Below are 17,331 nucleotides of genomic sequence, written 5' to 3'. Positions count from 1 at the left end.
ACTTGATTTATCTTTATTGTCAATAATCATATTTGAATTCCATGTTAGTATTATTATATAATTAGAAAATTAAACAGCTTTACTGAGTATTAGACACAAAAGAAAGGCTTCGATCACAGTACATGAACATGGTGTATATCCCCGTGGTAAAGAGTGTGTGGCGATGAAACCGTTTTATTCCATACTATATAAACTGACTTTGAGTTTAGAATTATATGGTTTTTATAAGTAATTCTGAAGTAATCCTTATGGACAAAAAGATCTCTAAAAATGTTAGTTGGTGGATATGGTATTAATCGTACAGAGATAATGGAGAAACAGTCAAACAGGAAATGAGAGTGTCTGATCAAACTGGAAATCATTTAAATGCAGTTTATTACATTATACTGTATGTTACTTAGCTTTGTGTCGCGTATAAATTTATTTATTTGGATCCCCCTGACATGTATAATTCATGTTGTGATAACCAAATTTCTTATAAAATCAAAATTTATTACCTGAAATGATAAACCTTATGCCATTTTGATTGATAGTATGATGTGTTTATGATACACAAAGCTAATTATGAAAAATAAAACTGTGGACCTCAAAAACTTTTGACTGTTTCATTAACCATAAAAGATGCTGTTATTTTTTTAACTGAAAAAAAATCTTAGTTAACCTTTATGGAATTCATGAAAATTCTGAAGAAAATTCAAAAACTCAAAATCAAACTTCAGTTGATTGATCACAAAATGTTTTGAACAATCTAAATATTAAACTGCTGAGAAAAAATGCTTAATATAGTAAAATTAATACAATTTTGAACAAAAAAAAATCACATATCAATTTGTCTATGTTTTTTTTAAAAAACACACCAACAACTTGTAATGGTGTGATTTGATGCCATTGCCAACACTTTGAAAGCACAATATTTTGAAAAACAACAACATTATACATATATGTACTAATATACTGGATGTATGAAAATTGGTAAAAACTTGATTCTCTTACATAATAATCTACTCCCACCCATTTGATTTCTAGATTTTGATATTATTTTACTTTATATGCATTTCAGCTGTAAATAAAAAGAACATTTCTGAGAATGCAGTTGTAATCATCGTCTAGCTTAAAAAGTGAACGATTATGCCCTAAAAATTCCGAAATACTTTGTTATTGTGATTCAATATTTTGATTATTCTACAATATACAGGTTATAAAATCATATATTACTTTACATTTAATGTAACTATGACTACTAAATAAGATTAAGAAATCAGTTTCTTTGTTTACTCAATTTTATGATTGAAAAGGGCCGTGGTGTAATACTGCTAACAAGAGGCCCATGGGCCTTAACGGTCATCTGACTCATGGCACAAAACAACAAAGTCACAGCATAAAGTATTGGTTAACGATTAATATAAACAATACAAGGAACTCCTTAGTTGAATATGTAAGTTTCTGAAAAAGGTAAATGTCATTTGTTGAACAAACTTGGTAGCCCTTCATCCAAATATGGTCGAAACCCATTCAAGGATTAATATAAGGAGGAGTCAGATTTAAAAGCCAAATTTCAGCAAAGCTCCCATTTTGGACCTCGGCCATACTATCCCCATGGGTCTTACCTTGGTCCTTTATAAAATATGATTGTCCTTACCTAAAGTTCCCCCTTCTGAATCAATTAAAACCCCTATAGACCAATTTTCATTGAGGTCGGAGACTGAAACTTTAAAACAGGAAGTGGGCCAGCGGCCATCTTGGAATAACAAAATCTTTACAATTATGTTTGCATGTTGTTCGGGCATCAATTAAAACCCCTATAGACCAATTTTCATTGAGATCGGAGACTGAAACCTTAAAATAGGAAGTGGGCCAGTGGCCATCTTGGAATACCAAAATCTTAACGAAAATGTTTGCATGGTATTCGGCATCAATTGAAACCCCTATAGACCAATTTTCATTGAGATCGGAGACTGAAACCTTAAAACAGGAAGTGGGCCAGTGGCCATCTTGGAACACCAAAATCTTTACGAAAATGTTTGCATGTTGTTCGGCATCAATTAAAACCCCTACAGACCTATTTTCATTGAGATCGGAGACTAAAACCTTAAAACAGGAAGTGGGCCAGCGGCCATCTTGGAATACCAAAATCTTTACGAAAATGTTTGCATGTTGTTCGGCATCAATTAAAACCCCTATAGACCAATTTTCATTGAGATCGGAGACTGAAACCTTAAAACAGGAAGTGGGCCAGCCAAAATTAAGAAAATTTGCCCTTTTGGGGCCCCACCCCTCAGTTCCCAGGGTTCAGACCAGACTCATTTATATAAAATATAATTGTGTTTCCCCAATGGATGTTTCACACCAAATATAGATAAAATTCATCCAAGGATGGAGGAGGAGTAGGATTTTAAAGCTAAAATTAAGAAAATTTGCCCATTTGGGGCCCCACCCTCAGCCCCTAGGGGTTGGACCATGCTCATGCATTTACATCAAATATGATTATCCTTCCGCAATAATGTTTTACACTAAATATAGATGAAATCCATACAAGGATGAAGGAGGAGTAGGATTTTAAAGCTAACTTAAGAAAATATGCCCTTTGGGGGGCCCCACCCCTCAGCCCCTAGGGGTTGGACCACGCTCATTTATATAAAATATGATTGTCCGTCCCCAATGATGTTTCACACCAAATATGGATGAAATCCATCCAAGGATGAAGGAGGAGTAGGATTTTAAAGCTAACTTAAGAAAATATGCCCTTTGGGGGGCCCCACCCCTCAGCCCCTAGGGGTTGGACCACGCTCATTTATATAAAATATGATTGTCCGTCCCCAATGATGTTTCACACCAAATATGGATGAAATCAATCCAAGCATGAAGGAGGAGTAGGATTTCAAAGCTAAAATTAAGAAAATTTGCCTCTTTGGGGCCCCACCCCTCAGCCCCTAGGTGTCGGACCAGGCTCATTTATATAAAATATGATTACACTTCCCAAATGATGTTTCACACTAAATATAGATGAAATCCATCCAAGGATGAAGAAGGAGTAGGATTTTAGAGCTAAAATTAAGAAAATTTGCCCTTTTGGGGCCCCGCCCCTCTGACCCTAGAGGTCGGACCAAGCTCATATATATAAAATATAATTGTCCTTCCCTAATGAAGCTTCACACCAAATATGGATGAAATCAACCCAAGGATGAAGGAGGAGTAGGATTTTAAAGCTTAAATTAAGAAAATTTGCCCTTTTGGGGCCCCACCCCTCAGCCCCTAGGGGTCGGACCAGGCTCATTTATATAAAATATGATTGTCCTTCCCCAATGATGTTTCAAACCAAATATGGATGAAATCCATCCAAGGATGAAGGAGGAGTAGGCTTTTGTATAAATAGTCTTACGCACGACGCACGGCGGACGGCGGACGGCGCACGACGACGGACAAAACACGATGACAATAGGTCATCCTGACCTTCGGTCAGATGACCTAAAAATAGACCTTGTCTCACTAAGACCTTTAAATGACAAATTTACCGGTCCACAAGTTTTCTGAAATTTTCAAAATATTAACTTCAGGTAATGAGCCAACTTTTTAGAAAATATTTTTGGTGCACTCAAACTGGAAGTGGGTAAATCACCATTGTTAATAATTGACATGGCCGAAAATAACACCCTAAATTTCGATATTTTCTGTCTTTAAAATGTAGCCAAAATTTTATTTGTCACATTTTGCCTACATATTTGTGATCATAATATGTAATTATTTATACTCTTCAGAAAATAATACAGTTTTATGACATAAAACATTATTTTGATACCATTTTGGATAAAAAATGGAACCCTGTCATACACCTCTACTTGGCAACATTAATTTGGCCATAGCACAGGCCCCTGGGACCTTTTGAATTTTTTAAACGTATTTCAAGGGTTTGCATTTATGTTGCTACATATAACATTTAATTTCAATAAAATTGGTTCGTGGGCAAATTTCCATTGTTCGTGAAAGAGGTCCTTTATTTAAAATTCAAATGAAAGTAAAAATTTCTTAAAATTTTCAAATTGATGTTAGATTTTATTATTAAATTGAAAACTCTAAAAAAAGGAAAATTTACTCAACAATTAATGATATTATGACTTTATTATCCATTAATTGAAAGCTCTAGAAATAGAACACATCATGTTATATATAATTAAAGCACCACAACACTCGGACACTTACCTATACATATAAAACCTACGCCAATGAAATAAGCAAGTAAGTACGCTCGCCTAGGGTTATCACTGGCACCGTAACCTTTGGCGAAAATGTGGATTTTCGGGAATATCTTGTCTTTACAAACTGCCTGTAGGGTAGAAAAATACATTAATGTTTAAATGAATATGGCATCTATTGTATGATTATATATTTTTCTTTTGATTTATGATTCTTCTAAAAATTAAACAAATTTCATTGTAGTCTTACCATCATTGTCAAATCAAAATCTTGCACTGAAGACAAAAAAATCATTCTAGATACACCAAATGTTAAACACACTTGGTCGTGGCTGAAGATAATGAAAATGACTATTGTTTAAAATCAAAGAAGGGGAAATTACCCATTTCCATCCAAATTCATAGCCCAGTTTCAAAAATGTTCCTAAGGTTAAAGTGAACAGTCGGGCAAGGATGGCTAAGGTCGGTGAAAATGGTGTGAATGTATCCAGTATAATTTCTTATGAAATGGAAAAATAAAAATCTCTCGTCAAAATCTGTCTGCGTACGAAGAAATTAATTTAAAGTATGGGAATTCTAAAACGTCCTCCTGGCTCACTATGTCCGTGGTTACATTTCCACACAGCCTCGCTTTCAATGCTTTCAACTTTTTTTTACTTTAATGGTCAGAACTGGGAAACTAAGCAGAACTTGACCGTCGTATTAATATGTGAGAACTTTTGGAAGGCCAATGAACGTATTTAGACTGGTTTTCTTTGCCCGATTATTCACTTTAAAATTCTATTACAGAATTTATTAAAGAACTTTTGTAATGCTTTCCTTTGGAGAATTTTTAGTTGAATAACTTGATTTTAAATAATGTTGATGCAACTGGGCAAGACCAACAGCATGACAAAGAATATGTCACACCACTTTTTAAATAATCTTGATCTTGATCTAAACACTTATCAATTAATGATTTACCATGTACTACCTTTGTCAAAAGAAGTATTTTACCTGGAAGACTTTAGGAGCGGATACGAGACTGGCAAGTGCTGAGGAAAGCGTGGCAGAAAATATCCCAACAGTCACAAGGGGGCCAAATCCTGAGGATATCTCCATAGCCTAAAGTAGGTTGTATAAATTTGTATGATTCAGTAATAATTCCATTGATTAAATACACCATGCAACAAAATTTCATTGAAATAATTAAATGATAAGCATCACATTCAATTTTGATAGGATTTAATTTGCATCATATATATAAACACAGACTACCCTATAGACCGTTATTTTGGTAGACTAAAATTTCTCTGATTTGATCTAAACGAGAAAATTGTATGTTAGCGATTTTAAATTCTTGTGATATGGATTTAAGGGTTGATATCATTAAACTGTTTTTCAATATTTTGCAGATCAAATTTTTGGGATCCTAGCAATGTTTCGGAAAATTGCAGAAATATCATCCTCATAAAAAAAACGGCCATACGGTATGGGTAGTTGAATGTGAAGTGAAATCTTTGGTCGTGACCAACAAAAATACTTTGAATTTAAGTTTGAGCAAATGAGGTCGAAATGTATATCAATATTTACCCTGTAGTCGTGGAGAAGTCCGTATTCACAGGCGCCGTCCTTGCCAAGACTACAGTTACCGGCCAGATTAAAATCACTGGGCTGGCTAAGTGTGCTATTGACTAATTGGTACGACCCGTTGACACTGACATTAGCCACTAATGCTGACTGGACCGCTGTAGCGGCGAAGCCCGACGCTTCCCTCATAATGGTAGCACCAAGAACCCAGGCTATCCCAATGTACACAATCGTGGAGATCAGAATAGAGTAAAAGGTTCCCTTTGGAATGTTTTTCTGTGCATTCTGTAATTGATATTAAAGAGACATAAAATAAACTGCTACCGTGTAATGTCTATAAAGCATATTTTAATTAACTAATTCACTCCTGAAGACACATTTAGACTCTTTTACATCAAAGACTAGATCAGTCCATTATGAAATTTCAGGTGTAAATGAGTAATGTCCAACTCTACATAGTGAATGGAAGAGGATTGTGGTTGGTTGATAGGGTTAAATTAACAGCTAGAGCAATTTAAGGCCAGCTTAGTTTGAGTCTTCCAATTCTGTCCGGTGACTTACCTTTAAATCACCTGAGATGTTAGCCCCCGCTAAAATACCCGTAGCAGCGGGGAAAAATACAGCAAAAACAGAAAAGAAATTCTCCCCCTCTGTATACTTTGGTCCAAAATTGTCTACAAAAACTTCACCTGTAAATGAATGGAATTTGATATGAAACAGACTGACAAATGATCTAGATCTACTGATCTCTTTAATTAAAAGTTAACAATGCCAATTTTTGTGGTTGTCCTTATTAAACTTTGCGAGCCAGTGGTATTCATGATATTTTCTTTATATAAATTTTCTTTGTGAATCTATCAGTTCATGAATGAGCAAGGAACATTTATTAATTTTTTAGGATTTTTTGGTTGATGAAGTTGTGATTACCACCAGCTCAAGCCCTACAATTCTATGAATTACTACAGAAGTTTATAGTGAAATATATGGGGAGGAGATCCATCTGTGTAAAAGTTTTATTTAACCATGCAAATTTATTTTGCAAACAAGCTAATCAACTGTGCAAAGTAGTTTTAACCTGTACATGTGTGCAGACACAAATTTAATGAAGATCTGTGTACGGTTGTTATCTCCCTTTGAATGCTTTAATTATGATGGCGAACTATGATCGGTTAGAAGTTGTTGCACAACCAAAAGGATCTTCAACATAGAGTAGATTACATTTGTAACACTTTAACCACTAAGAAGACAAAAACAGATCTAACTCTTCTCTATTCAAATGCATAAAATTGAAATCAGTCAACACATGTACACTAGGCAGTGACTTAGCTTTAACAGACGAACTGTAAATAAAGGATACTTCTGTAAAGGACACCTTTATATAAAGGACATATCGATATAAAAGACACATGTATATAAAGGGACACATGTTTATAAAGGACACCTCTATATAAAAGACACATGTCTATAAAGGACACTGTCTATAAAGGATACCTCTTTATATGAAGGACATATCGATATAAAAGACACATGTATATAAAAGACACATGTATATAAAGGACACCTGTATATAAAGGACACCTGTATATAAAGGACACCTATCTATAAAGGACACTTCTATATAAAGGACAACAGCATATAAAGGACACCTGTCTATAAAGAATATTAAAGGACACTTGTCTATGAAGGTCTGCTAAATGTCTATAAAGGACACCTCTATATAAACTCATCTCTATATAAAAGGACACCTGTCTATAAAGGACACCTCTATATAAAGGACAACTCTATATGAAGTACACATGTCTACAAAGAACACTAAAGAACACTTGTCTATACAGGCCACCTGTATATAAAGAACATGTGTCTATAAAGAACACCTATATATAAAGATCACATGTCTATAAAGAACATTAAAGGACACTTGTCTATAAAGGTCTGCTACATGTCTATATTTAAAGGACACCTCTATATGAAGGAAACCTCTTTATAAAGAACATTAAAATACACTTGACTTAAAAGGACACCTTTTTTATAAAGGAAACATGTCTATAAAGAACGCTAAAGGACACTTTTCCATAAAGGACACCTCTATATAAAGGACATCTCTATATATAGAAAACATGTCTATAAAGAACGCTAAGGACACTTTTCTCCATAAAGGACACCTCTATATAAAGGACATCTCTATATAGAGGAAACATGTCTATAAAAAACGCTAAAGGACACTTGTCTATAAGGGACACCTTTATATAAAGGACATGTAGGACACTTGTCTATAAGGGACACCTTTATATTAAAGATACATGTCTATAAAGAACACTAAAGGACAAATGTCTATAAAGGACACTAAAGAACACATGTATATAAAGGACACTAAAGGACACATGTCTATAAAGGACACTAAAGGACACATGTATATAAAGGACACTAAAGGACACATGTATATAAAGGACACTAAAGGACACATGTATATAAAGGACATTAAAGGACACATGTATATAAAGGACAGTAAAGGACACATGTCTATAAAGGACACTAAAGGACACATGTCTATAAAGGACACTAAAGGACACATGTCTATAAAGGACACTAAAGGACACATGTATATAAAGGACACTAAAGGACACATGTATATAAAGGACACTAAAGGACACATGTCTATAAAGGACACTAAAGGACACATGTATATAAAGGACACTAAAGGACACATGTATATAAAGGACACTAAAGGACAAATGTCTATAAAGGACACCAAAGGACACATGTCATTAAAGGACACTAAAGGACACATGTCTATAAAGGACACTAAAGGACACATGTATATAACGGACACTAAAGGACACATGTCTATAAAGGACACTAAAGGACACATGTCTATAAAGGACACTAAAGGACACATGTCTATAAAGGACACTAAAGGACAAATGTCTATAAAGGACACCAAAGGACACATGTCATTAAAGGACACTAAAGGACACATGTATATAAAGGACACTAAAGGACACATGTATATAAAGGACACTAAAGGACACATGTCTATAAAGGACACTAAAGGACACATGTCTATAAAGGACACTAAAGGACACATGTCTATAAAGGACACTAAAGGACACATGTCTATAAAGGACACTAAAGGACACATGTCTATAAAGGACACTAAAGGACACATGTATATAAAGGACACTAAAGGACACATGTCTATAAAGGACACTAAAGGACACATGTCTATAAAGGACACTAAAGGACAAATGTCTATAAAGGACACTAAAGGACACATGTATATAAAGGACACTAAAGGACACATGTCTATAAAGGACACTAAAGGACACATGTATATAAAGGACACTAAAGGACACATGTATATAAAGGACACTAAAGGACACATGTCTATAAAGGACACTAAAGGACACATGTCTATAAAGGACACTAAAGGACACATGTCTATAAAGGGCACTAAAGGACACATGTATATAACGGACACTAAAGAACACATGTATATAAAGGGACATCACAAAGGACACATGTCTATAAAGGAAACTAAAGGACACATGTCTATAAAGGACACTAAAGGACACATGTCTATAAAGGACACTAAAGGACACATGTCTATAAAGGACACTAAAGGACACATGTCTATAAAGGACACAAAGGACACATGTCTATAAAGGACACTAAAGGACACATGTATATAAAGGTCACTAAAGGACACATGTATATAAAGGACATTAAAGGACACATGTATATAAAGGACATAAAGGACACATGTTATAAAGGACATAAAGGACACATGTCTATAAAGGACACTAAAGGACACATGTATATAAAGGACATCTTTATATAAAGAAAACATTGACTATGAAGAACACTTAAGGACACTTGTCTATAAAGGACACCTGTCTAAAAAGGACATCTCTATATAAAGGACACCTCTGTATAAAGGACATCTGTCTATAATGGACTTCTCTTAATAAATGACACCTGTCTATAAAGGACATATCTACAGGACACCTCTGTATAAAGGACATCTCTATATAAAGACATCTCTACATAATGAACACCTGTTTATGAAGGAAACCCCTGTATAAAGGACATCTGTCTGTAAAGGACAAATCTATAACAAGAGGCCCAGAGGGCCTGTATCGCTCACCTGGTTTGTAATGTCAAGTCATGTTCTGAATACAGGTTCATAGTTTCTTTTCTAAAGGAATTTGAAAATTTACCTCTTATTTCCCTATTGGGCGGACCCCCTCCTGCTCCCGGGAGGTCAGAGCCAAAATTTATACAAGTTCTGTTCCCCTTCCCCCAAGGATATTTGTGGCCAAATTTTGTTACAATCCATGCAGAACTCTAGGACAAATAGCGATTTATAGGATTTACCTCTATTACTCCTATTGGGCCCCTCCTGCCCCTGTGGGGTCAGAGCCAAAATTTATACAAGTTCTGTTCCCCTTCACCCAAGGATGTTTGTGGCCAAATTTGGTCACAATCCATGCGGAACTCTATGACTAGTAACAATTTAAATTAAATGTTGACGGACAGACGGACGGACGCCGTGCTATGACATAAGCTCACCGGCCCTTCGGGCCAGGTGAGCTAAAAATGACACCTTCCTATAAAGGACACATCTGCAGGACGCCTCTATATAAAGGACATCTCTATATAAAGGACATCTCTATATAAGGATGTCCTTTATATAGAGATGTCCTTTATATAGACAGGTGTCCATTATATATAGGTATCTCTATATAAGGATACCTATATATAATGGACACCTGTCTATAAGGACATTTCTTCTATGTCTCATTGGTGTCCTTTATAGACAGGTTTGATAAAAATACAATACTGGCTCTACTGTATTACATCGCAATTACATCATCAATTAACTTAATTCATCATCCTTACCTTTGTACCCCACTATCCCCTTTGAGACCTGTGCAGGAGTTGATGGTATAAATGTCCCTATCATAAAATTGGCTATAGCAACTAACAAAAGCACTAACAATACCACCTGGGCCTGAAACACACAAAAAGCAAACACATTTTACATAGGTAAATAAAGCATCAACGTAGTACATTAAAATTGATTGATTGTTTTCAGGCTTTATTATTGGTCATTTATGTCCACTCCTATAAAATATCTCAATGGCGAAGAAATCTCTTCCTATGATTTGTCTAGAAAAAAATGTACGGTTTGGGTTAATCTCTACATGCGGTCCTTCAGAACTGTTATACAAGAACACCGAGGACCTTTAAAATATTTCAATTTGATTACTTTCATCTTTTTGAAGCAGTCTAGTCTGGTATATGTATACTGACTGCACGCTTTCAAACTGAAAATTTGAAACCTTCAATTGCATTATATAATCATTTGTCAGGGTCTTGGAATGCATTAGACCTTAATTTAATGCTTTCATATGTTAACTTGTGGTAAAAGATCCAAATTTCCTTCAAAAGGTCTTTGAATTTTTTCAGCAGTTATCTTCAGGAAAGTTGAAAATATAATTTCAAGTATGCACAGCACATAGGATACGCATGACAATCTAGAAAAGGCAACTGGAATAAGTTCCTGAATGTTTGTCAAAGAAAACCTTTTAAAACCAGCACTAGCTGTGTACTACAACAAGAAAATAAGGGTGACATCTATCTAGCACTAAATAATATATATAATATGTCGCCACTTTTTCGTTATGCACAAAAATTCATTTATGCAATATCAATCTTGTTTTGTATTGAAATTGCTGCCAACTAAACTCTTTTTTATTTAGCACTAATGAAATTGTTAAAAAATATTCCAGTATCACATTGTAGAACACACCATTTTCGAATTCATTTACCCAATGGCATGAATTTCCAGCATCAGGCTGTAGAGCAAGTCAATTTAGAAATTTGTTTACATGGGTAAAATAGGTCTAATCCTAAGATTGAAAGTCATTGTGACCTGATTCTGTACTTGACTGATATCAATTGGTCTGCAGCACATCATACTTACCCTCGCCTCCCATTCCATGCCGATAATGGCTATAAATAGTAACAACGTAATGGTCAACACTCCAATGATACGAATGTCATTTTCCTCGTCAATCATAAGGGCGTCATGTTCCTATGGCAACATAAATAAACGACAATCAATGAAGGCCTTAACTACTAATATGTTTCCATGAATTTGGTCCAACATATAGCTCAGGCTTTCCTGAAGTTTAATTCTTTGTGTTCAACTACACCTAACCAGATTTCAATTGTCCTGATCTGTCTACCGATAATTCTACAAATAACTATCAAATTTATTCTAGAAATTATCTGGCAAAATTTTAATGAACTACATCAAACCACATTTCAGTTAATCAATAATTCTACAAACAACTTTGAAATTTACACTTAAATTTATTTTGGCAAAATGGTGTAATAGTTATATGATTTCATAATTAGAACATACAACACTTGTGAAAGTAATCCTTCAAAAGTACAAGGTATAATATCATTTATATGTCAGTATACTTTTTTGAAAATCATTTTGTCAAATTTTCTTTGAAGCAACAGAAATTAATAAGTCAAAGTCAAAGACCTTTAAATATGCAATTCAGAGTCATTATAATTAAGCCACAACAGTATATATAGCCAGGTCTGTTTCTCAGCTTCTCCAGCAACTCCAAATGTTAGACTTGGTGCTAATTATTGAAAATACTAATTAAACCACAGAGATATTTATTGTGTTTCTCTTTTCTAGTGTTACAACAATAGAGAGCAACAAATTTTTCAAAAATATCTAATCTATGGCATTTTCAAAAATAATTTTGAAATTTCTCTTCCTGATGTCATTCATTTTGTGAAAAACAAAATAATTCATTTTTTTGTAAAAATGTTAGTTAAATTAAAAAATTAAAAATTTGTTTATTTGTCTTAATTAAATTCTTCCATTAGAACAATTGAACAAACATTGAGCCAATGTAAATATTAGATAAGTCAGTATGACACCAACAGAGCAAAAAGTTCATTAAATCCATGTAAAAAGAAATGTCTGCATGTGTTATGATAACATTCATAGCCTAGAACCTGTGTCAACATCATTGGCTGTAGTCAACTTCCTGATCACGATGGTTAGCTCTTTTACATGTGTAAACTGATGGTTTACATACATATGGATGTACTCAACATTAAAAGTGTAAATCAAAACAAGATAGACTTAAAAATATGAGGGAAATTTCAAATGATACTTGGTAGCCAGTTCAGTTATTTATTACTTTATTTTTGAACCGTTCACACTACAGTAAAGCCTGTCATATAATAAATCAGGGACCACCTCGACCTCTTATAAGACCACCTGCTTATCAAGACCACTTCCTTAAGGTTCCAAATGGCCATATCATTTATAACACAATTTTGCCTGTATATAAAGATCACTGGGCTATAGAAACCATTTTTTATGTCCTTTGGATGGTCTTTATACACAGGTTCGACACAATTTTACTCAATATCATTATGAAAATGAATGAGGCTTAATATTATGAAACTTCCAATAGGGAAGAAATATACTGTCAATAGCCAGACATCTACACATTACATCCAAACATGTATAAACTGCAGTTCTCACACATAAAACAATTTTATTCAAAGTTTACATGAAAATGATTGCGGCTTCAAGTGATGTACCAGGTAATTATACAGCAAGTAGAAAGGCAATTACATATGAAAGCGCATATAACAGACCTCATACAGTACTAAAAGAAATTTATATGATTTTGATATTTTATGTACCTAGAAGGAGATATTCAGCCAGAATGTGAATTCGTCTGCATGGCTATGGTTTTTTTTATTCGGTTATTTTTTGTAGATATTTTAACACAGGTCTATTATTAGTACTGGCAGCAGCTTGTTGAACATGCAATATACATTGATTTATTACGAGGAATTTGTAGGAACGGCACTAAGTGTGCCTGTGTAATGTCGTCTCCTCTGTACAAGATTATATACAGACACGAAACAACGTAATCCTGACTATATAGGATCACGAGTATATTCCACAGAAGTAAATAACCCTATATATTTTGACCAGAAGGCACTTGCAACAACTAATATTTCACCGATATTTGTTTCTTTCTTGTAACAACTTCACCGATATTTGTTTCTTTCTTGAAACAGAACCTAAAAGATTAGATACATATATTTCTTAAAATGTACATTCAGTAGCATAATGCCATCTAATGATTAGAATATCACAGAAAATATTTTTATCTTTTTTTTTTGTCAAAGATCTTTTGGAAACCTACTCTTGCTCAAACAAATAATACTAAGTCCTCCACTAGATGTAACATGAATTCATGCAGGAAATGCAGTAATGACAATTAAAGATATATGACTTGCATGGATACTTTTTTCTTTGATGGAACATTCAGTTAAAGGATTGAAATGTAACACTGACTTAATTTTAGTACAAAGTATTGCTAGTTTAAGTGCACCTATTACCTAATTGAATTATAAGTTCTAATTAGAAACAACAGTAGAGTATAGTGCCCACACAAGTACTGACAGACACCACACAAAACTTAAAAGTGTTGTCCAGTGGCCAACTAATAGCACCTTCCCCATGCCCTATAACAAAGGGGCATAACTCTTTTAAAAGATGGAAGTATCTTGTTCCAATTAATATAGATTACACACATCTATACCATATAAGGATTATTGCCACCAAGTCTAATTGAATTTCTTCCAGTGGTTTAGGAGGATTAGTCAATTTACCATTGTGTCTTTCGATTGACAGACATACAAATTGAATCCAGTATATTCGATTGTATTGTACCCCTAGCTCATGTAACTTTGTTGCACTGGGTATAATCATAGTTCTCCATTTATATTACTATATCAGACAACAATTTTCAGACTGAAAATATTATAAAAATATTCACTATTAGGGGTACCACTATCTTTTTTGGGATGTCATTCTATAAGGAGGTTTTGAGATCCCAAAACGATGTGAGTAAAGTACAATTTACCGTCAATTAGTACCACCATCTGGAGTTTTGTGACGTCATAATCATCGACAGGTGGTACTGGTACTAATTGACAGTAAATCATACTTTACCCACATCATTTTGGGACCTCTAAACTCCTGTATTGTACATCTATTTACCTTGAGTAAATCTCTGACTGTCTCTGCGAAGCCCACCACGTACATAGCCACAGCGACAGCATTGGCTACAGAAAACACCAGCCCTATAGCACCTCCAAACTCTGGCCCCAAACTCCTCGATATCATAAAATAGGCTCCTCCTGTAATTAAAAAAATAATGACATTTAATCAATATCTATGAACCAATAAAGACAAAATAAAAATTTATAAACACCAGTACAATTTATTACTAAGATTTCGAAATGTCGACAAAAGAAAGCCTGCATGCACATTGATCTATACATGGTCCCTTACAGTTTGAAGTTTCATTGAAGTCGATACAGTAGTTTTGGAAGATTTGTATACAGACACAATTATTCTAATGACAGACACGGACCAAAAACAACTACACCCTTCCAGGCTAGGGCTGATATAGGCATAGCCTGTTGCCCAATCCCAATTGTAATATTACAAAAAAATATTCTGAAATGAAATGAAACTAGACCCTTCTAATGAAGGAAATAGCTAAATAACTTATAACAAGATCTTTTTGTGGGGATGCTATTTTAATGATTTCCTGGATGATAGCTATGGATGCTAATTTTTCATCTGTGCAATATTAAGAAATATAAAGAATTACATTAAGGTGAAAAATGCTTACAAATTTTGGCTATTTGATATACTAGTCTAAAGTACAATACGCATATGCACAATGTACCACATTCAAATCAATTTCTAATGGTGTTTATTTTTTATATGACATAAAACTCATAATCTGCTATACTGGAAATGTCATTTGATTAACTATTCAGAATTCAGCATGGGATGAAATTGAAATTATAAACAGACTGTTTAGTTTTAGAATTTCCATTCAATTAGCATCAACAAAAACATTTCATTATAAATGCAGTGTCTAGACTTTGTAGCAACGTATATATCTAAAACATTCATTACTTAGTATGCTCTATGGAGAAAGCTACAGCACTTATGGAAAAGCTGTAACAACATTTGGGTCATCTGGCATTTAAAATGCAAGACTATTTCTGTTTTTTGTTCAGAATAATGACAAAATTATAAAATCAGACAGCATTTTACCCTGTCTGTATGCATGGTTGACCTTGCAATTACAGTAAAACTCATTTATAACAAACACGCTTACAAAGAATTATGGTTATGTAACATAATCATTTTCAATCAGGTCAAAGATACATCAAAGTTACCATAAGATGTGTGTATTACGTGTATAACAAAACTGCTATGCTTATAACACAGTAATTTTGTTGGTCTCTACCCAGAAGACCAACCTTGTGAGCTTTTCATGCTTAATAATTTTTATTTTTAGTATGTCAAAGAGACCAATTACTTTAGAATGAAACAAAGGTGAGAATGACGTGAGTTTTACAACTTCGATATTGTCATATCTTCTTGCAACAAAGTTTTGGCCTTTTTCCAAAAGGTCAGAGGTCAAAAATGTGTTTTTTCTTCTTTTCATAATCCAAAGTGAACAATGGACATCTTTGGTTTCTCAGTTTTGAATCACTAAACCTTTTATTTTTTTTGTATCTATGAGGCTTTTTGACATTTGAGAAGAAAACAATAATGACCTTTGACTTCAATATATCTGGCACTTAGTTATAGGAGAGTAAAATTGTTGCCAATATCCTAAAGATCACATAAATGTCAAAGAATGTAGAACCAGACTCAATAGCGCTGTGACTAGTAGTGAAGGCAGATGGTGTAACAAGCTCTTGTAGAACTGCTGGACTCCCTATTGATTAAGATACAGAGATTTTGTGTGTTGGTGTATTTTAGGGAAGGACAGTACAGTGTACAGAGTATACAGGTTTACAATAACTACATGAAAGTCCAAAATAGATCACAGCAATCCTTCCTTATTTTGTAGAATATCCAAATTTATCATTTTAATCAAATAAATGATCATCGATCAGTTTTAAAAGACGATGTATATTCTAAGTAAGATAATGTAGAGAACAAGCTGACCATGATTAACTTCAAATGGCGAAGTAATACGCATACAGAAATTTTACGATGATGACAATTTGTAGGTATATTAATGGGATTAGGTTGCTACCATCTATAGATTCATTGTTCACAAAGAGAACGCCCAATTAAATGAAATATGGTAATTCTATTAGAAGTCTACCTACAGGTTTTAACCAAAATCAATAAGCCACATTTATTATTTCTTATTGATTACAACTGCAGACTAAGTGTAGATTCATACTCGATGGTCAGAATATACCCTTTAATTATGAGATGAACTTTTAATGTAGGGATATTAGGATCTGGATATGCTCCAAATAGTAACCAAGTATTACCAAAGTCAAGATCAATCAAATACTAGGGCATTAATTCAACTTTAACAATTTTATTCAATTAAAAACCATTCCAATTTCGTTTTTCCATTACACAGCAAATTTAAATAAACATTCTGTGCGGTAAATAGAGTTA

The 17,331-nt window shown here is 33.9% G+C and overlaps 1 protein-coding gene across 2 annotated transcripts in view; it reads right to left on the bottom strand.

The window, feature by feature from the left end:
• Positions 1-17,331, bottom strand: part of LOC138333918 (solute carrier family 12 member 1-like) — a 63,454-nt gene that overhangs the window by 22,174 nt on the left and 23,949 nt on the right. For both annotated transcript variants that reach the window (XM_069282572.1, XM_069282573.1), the window contains exons 4-10: positions 14,881-15,020; positions 11,746-11,856; positions 10,659-10,770; positions 6,321-6,448; positions 5,763-6,044; positions 5,187-5,294; positions 4,198-4,321 (exon numbers count right to left, since the gene is read on the bottom strand). In XM_069282572.1, the coding sequence (XP_069138673.1) occupies positions 4,198-4,321; positions 5,187-5,294; positions 5,763-6,044; positions 6,321-6,448; positions 10,659-10,770; positions 11,746-11,856; positions 14,881-15,020 (1,005 nt within the window). The remainder of the gene's footprint in view (positions 1-4,197; positions 4,322-5,186; positions 5,295-5,762; positions 6,045-6,320; positions 6,449-10,658; positions 10,771-11,745; positions 11,857-14,880; positions 15,021-17,331) is intronic.

Source organism: Argopecten irradians, chromosome 10 (genome assembly GCF_041381155.1).
Source record: "Argopecten irradians isolate NY chromosome 10, Ai_NY, whole genome shotgun sequence".
In the NCBI taxonomy this organism is placed as follows: domain Eukaryota; kingdom Metazoa; phylum Mollusca; class Bivalvia; order Pectinida; family Pectinidae; genus Argopecten; species Argopecten irradians.
The sequence above is the reverse complement of the archived record's forward strand: the minus strand, read 5'-3'. Positions and strand labels throughout refer to the sequence as shown.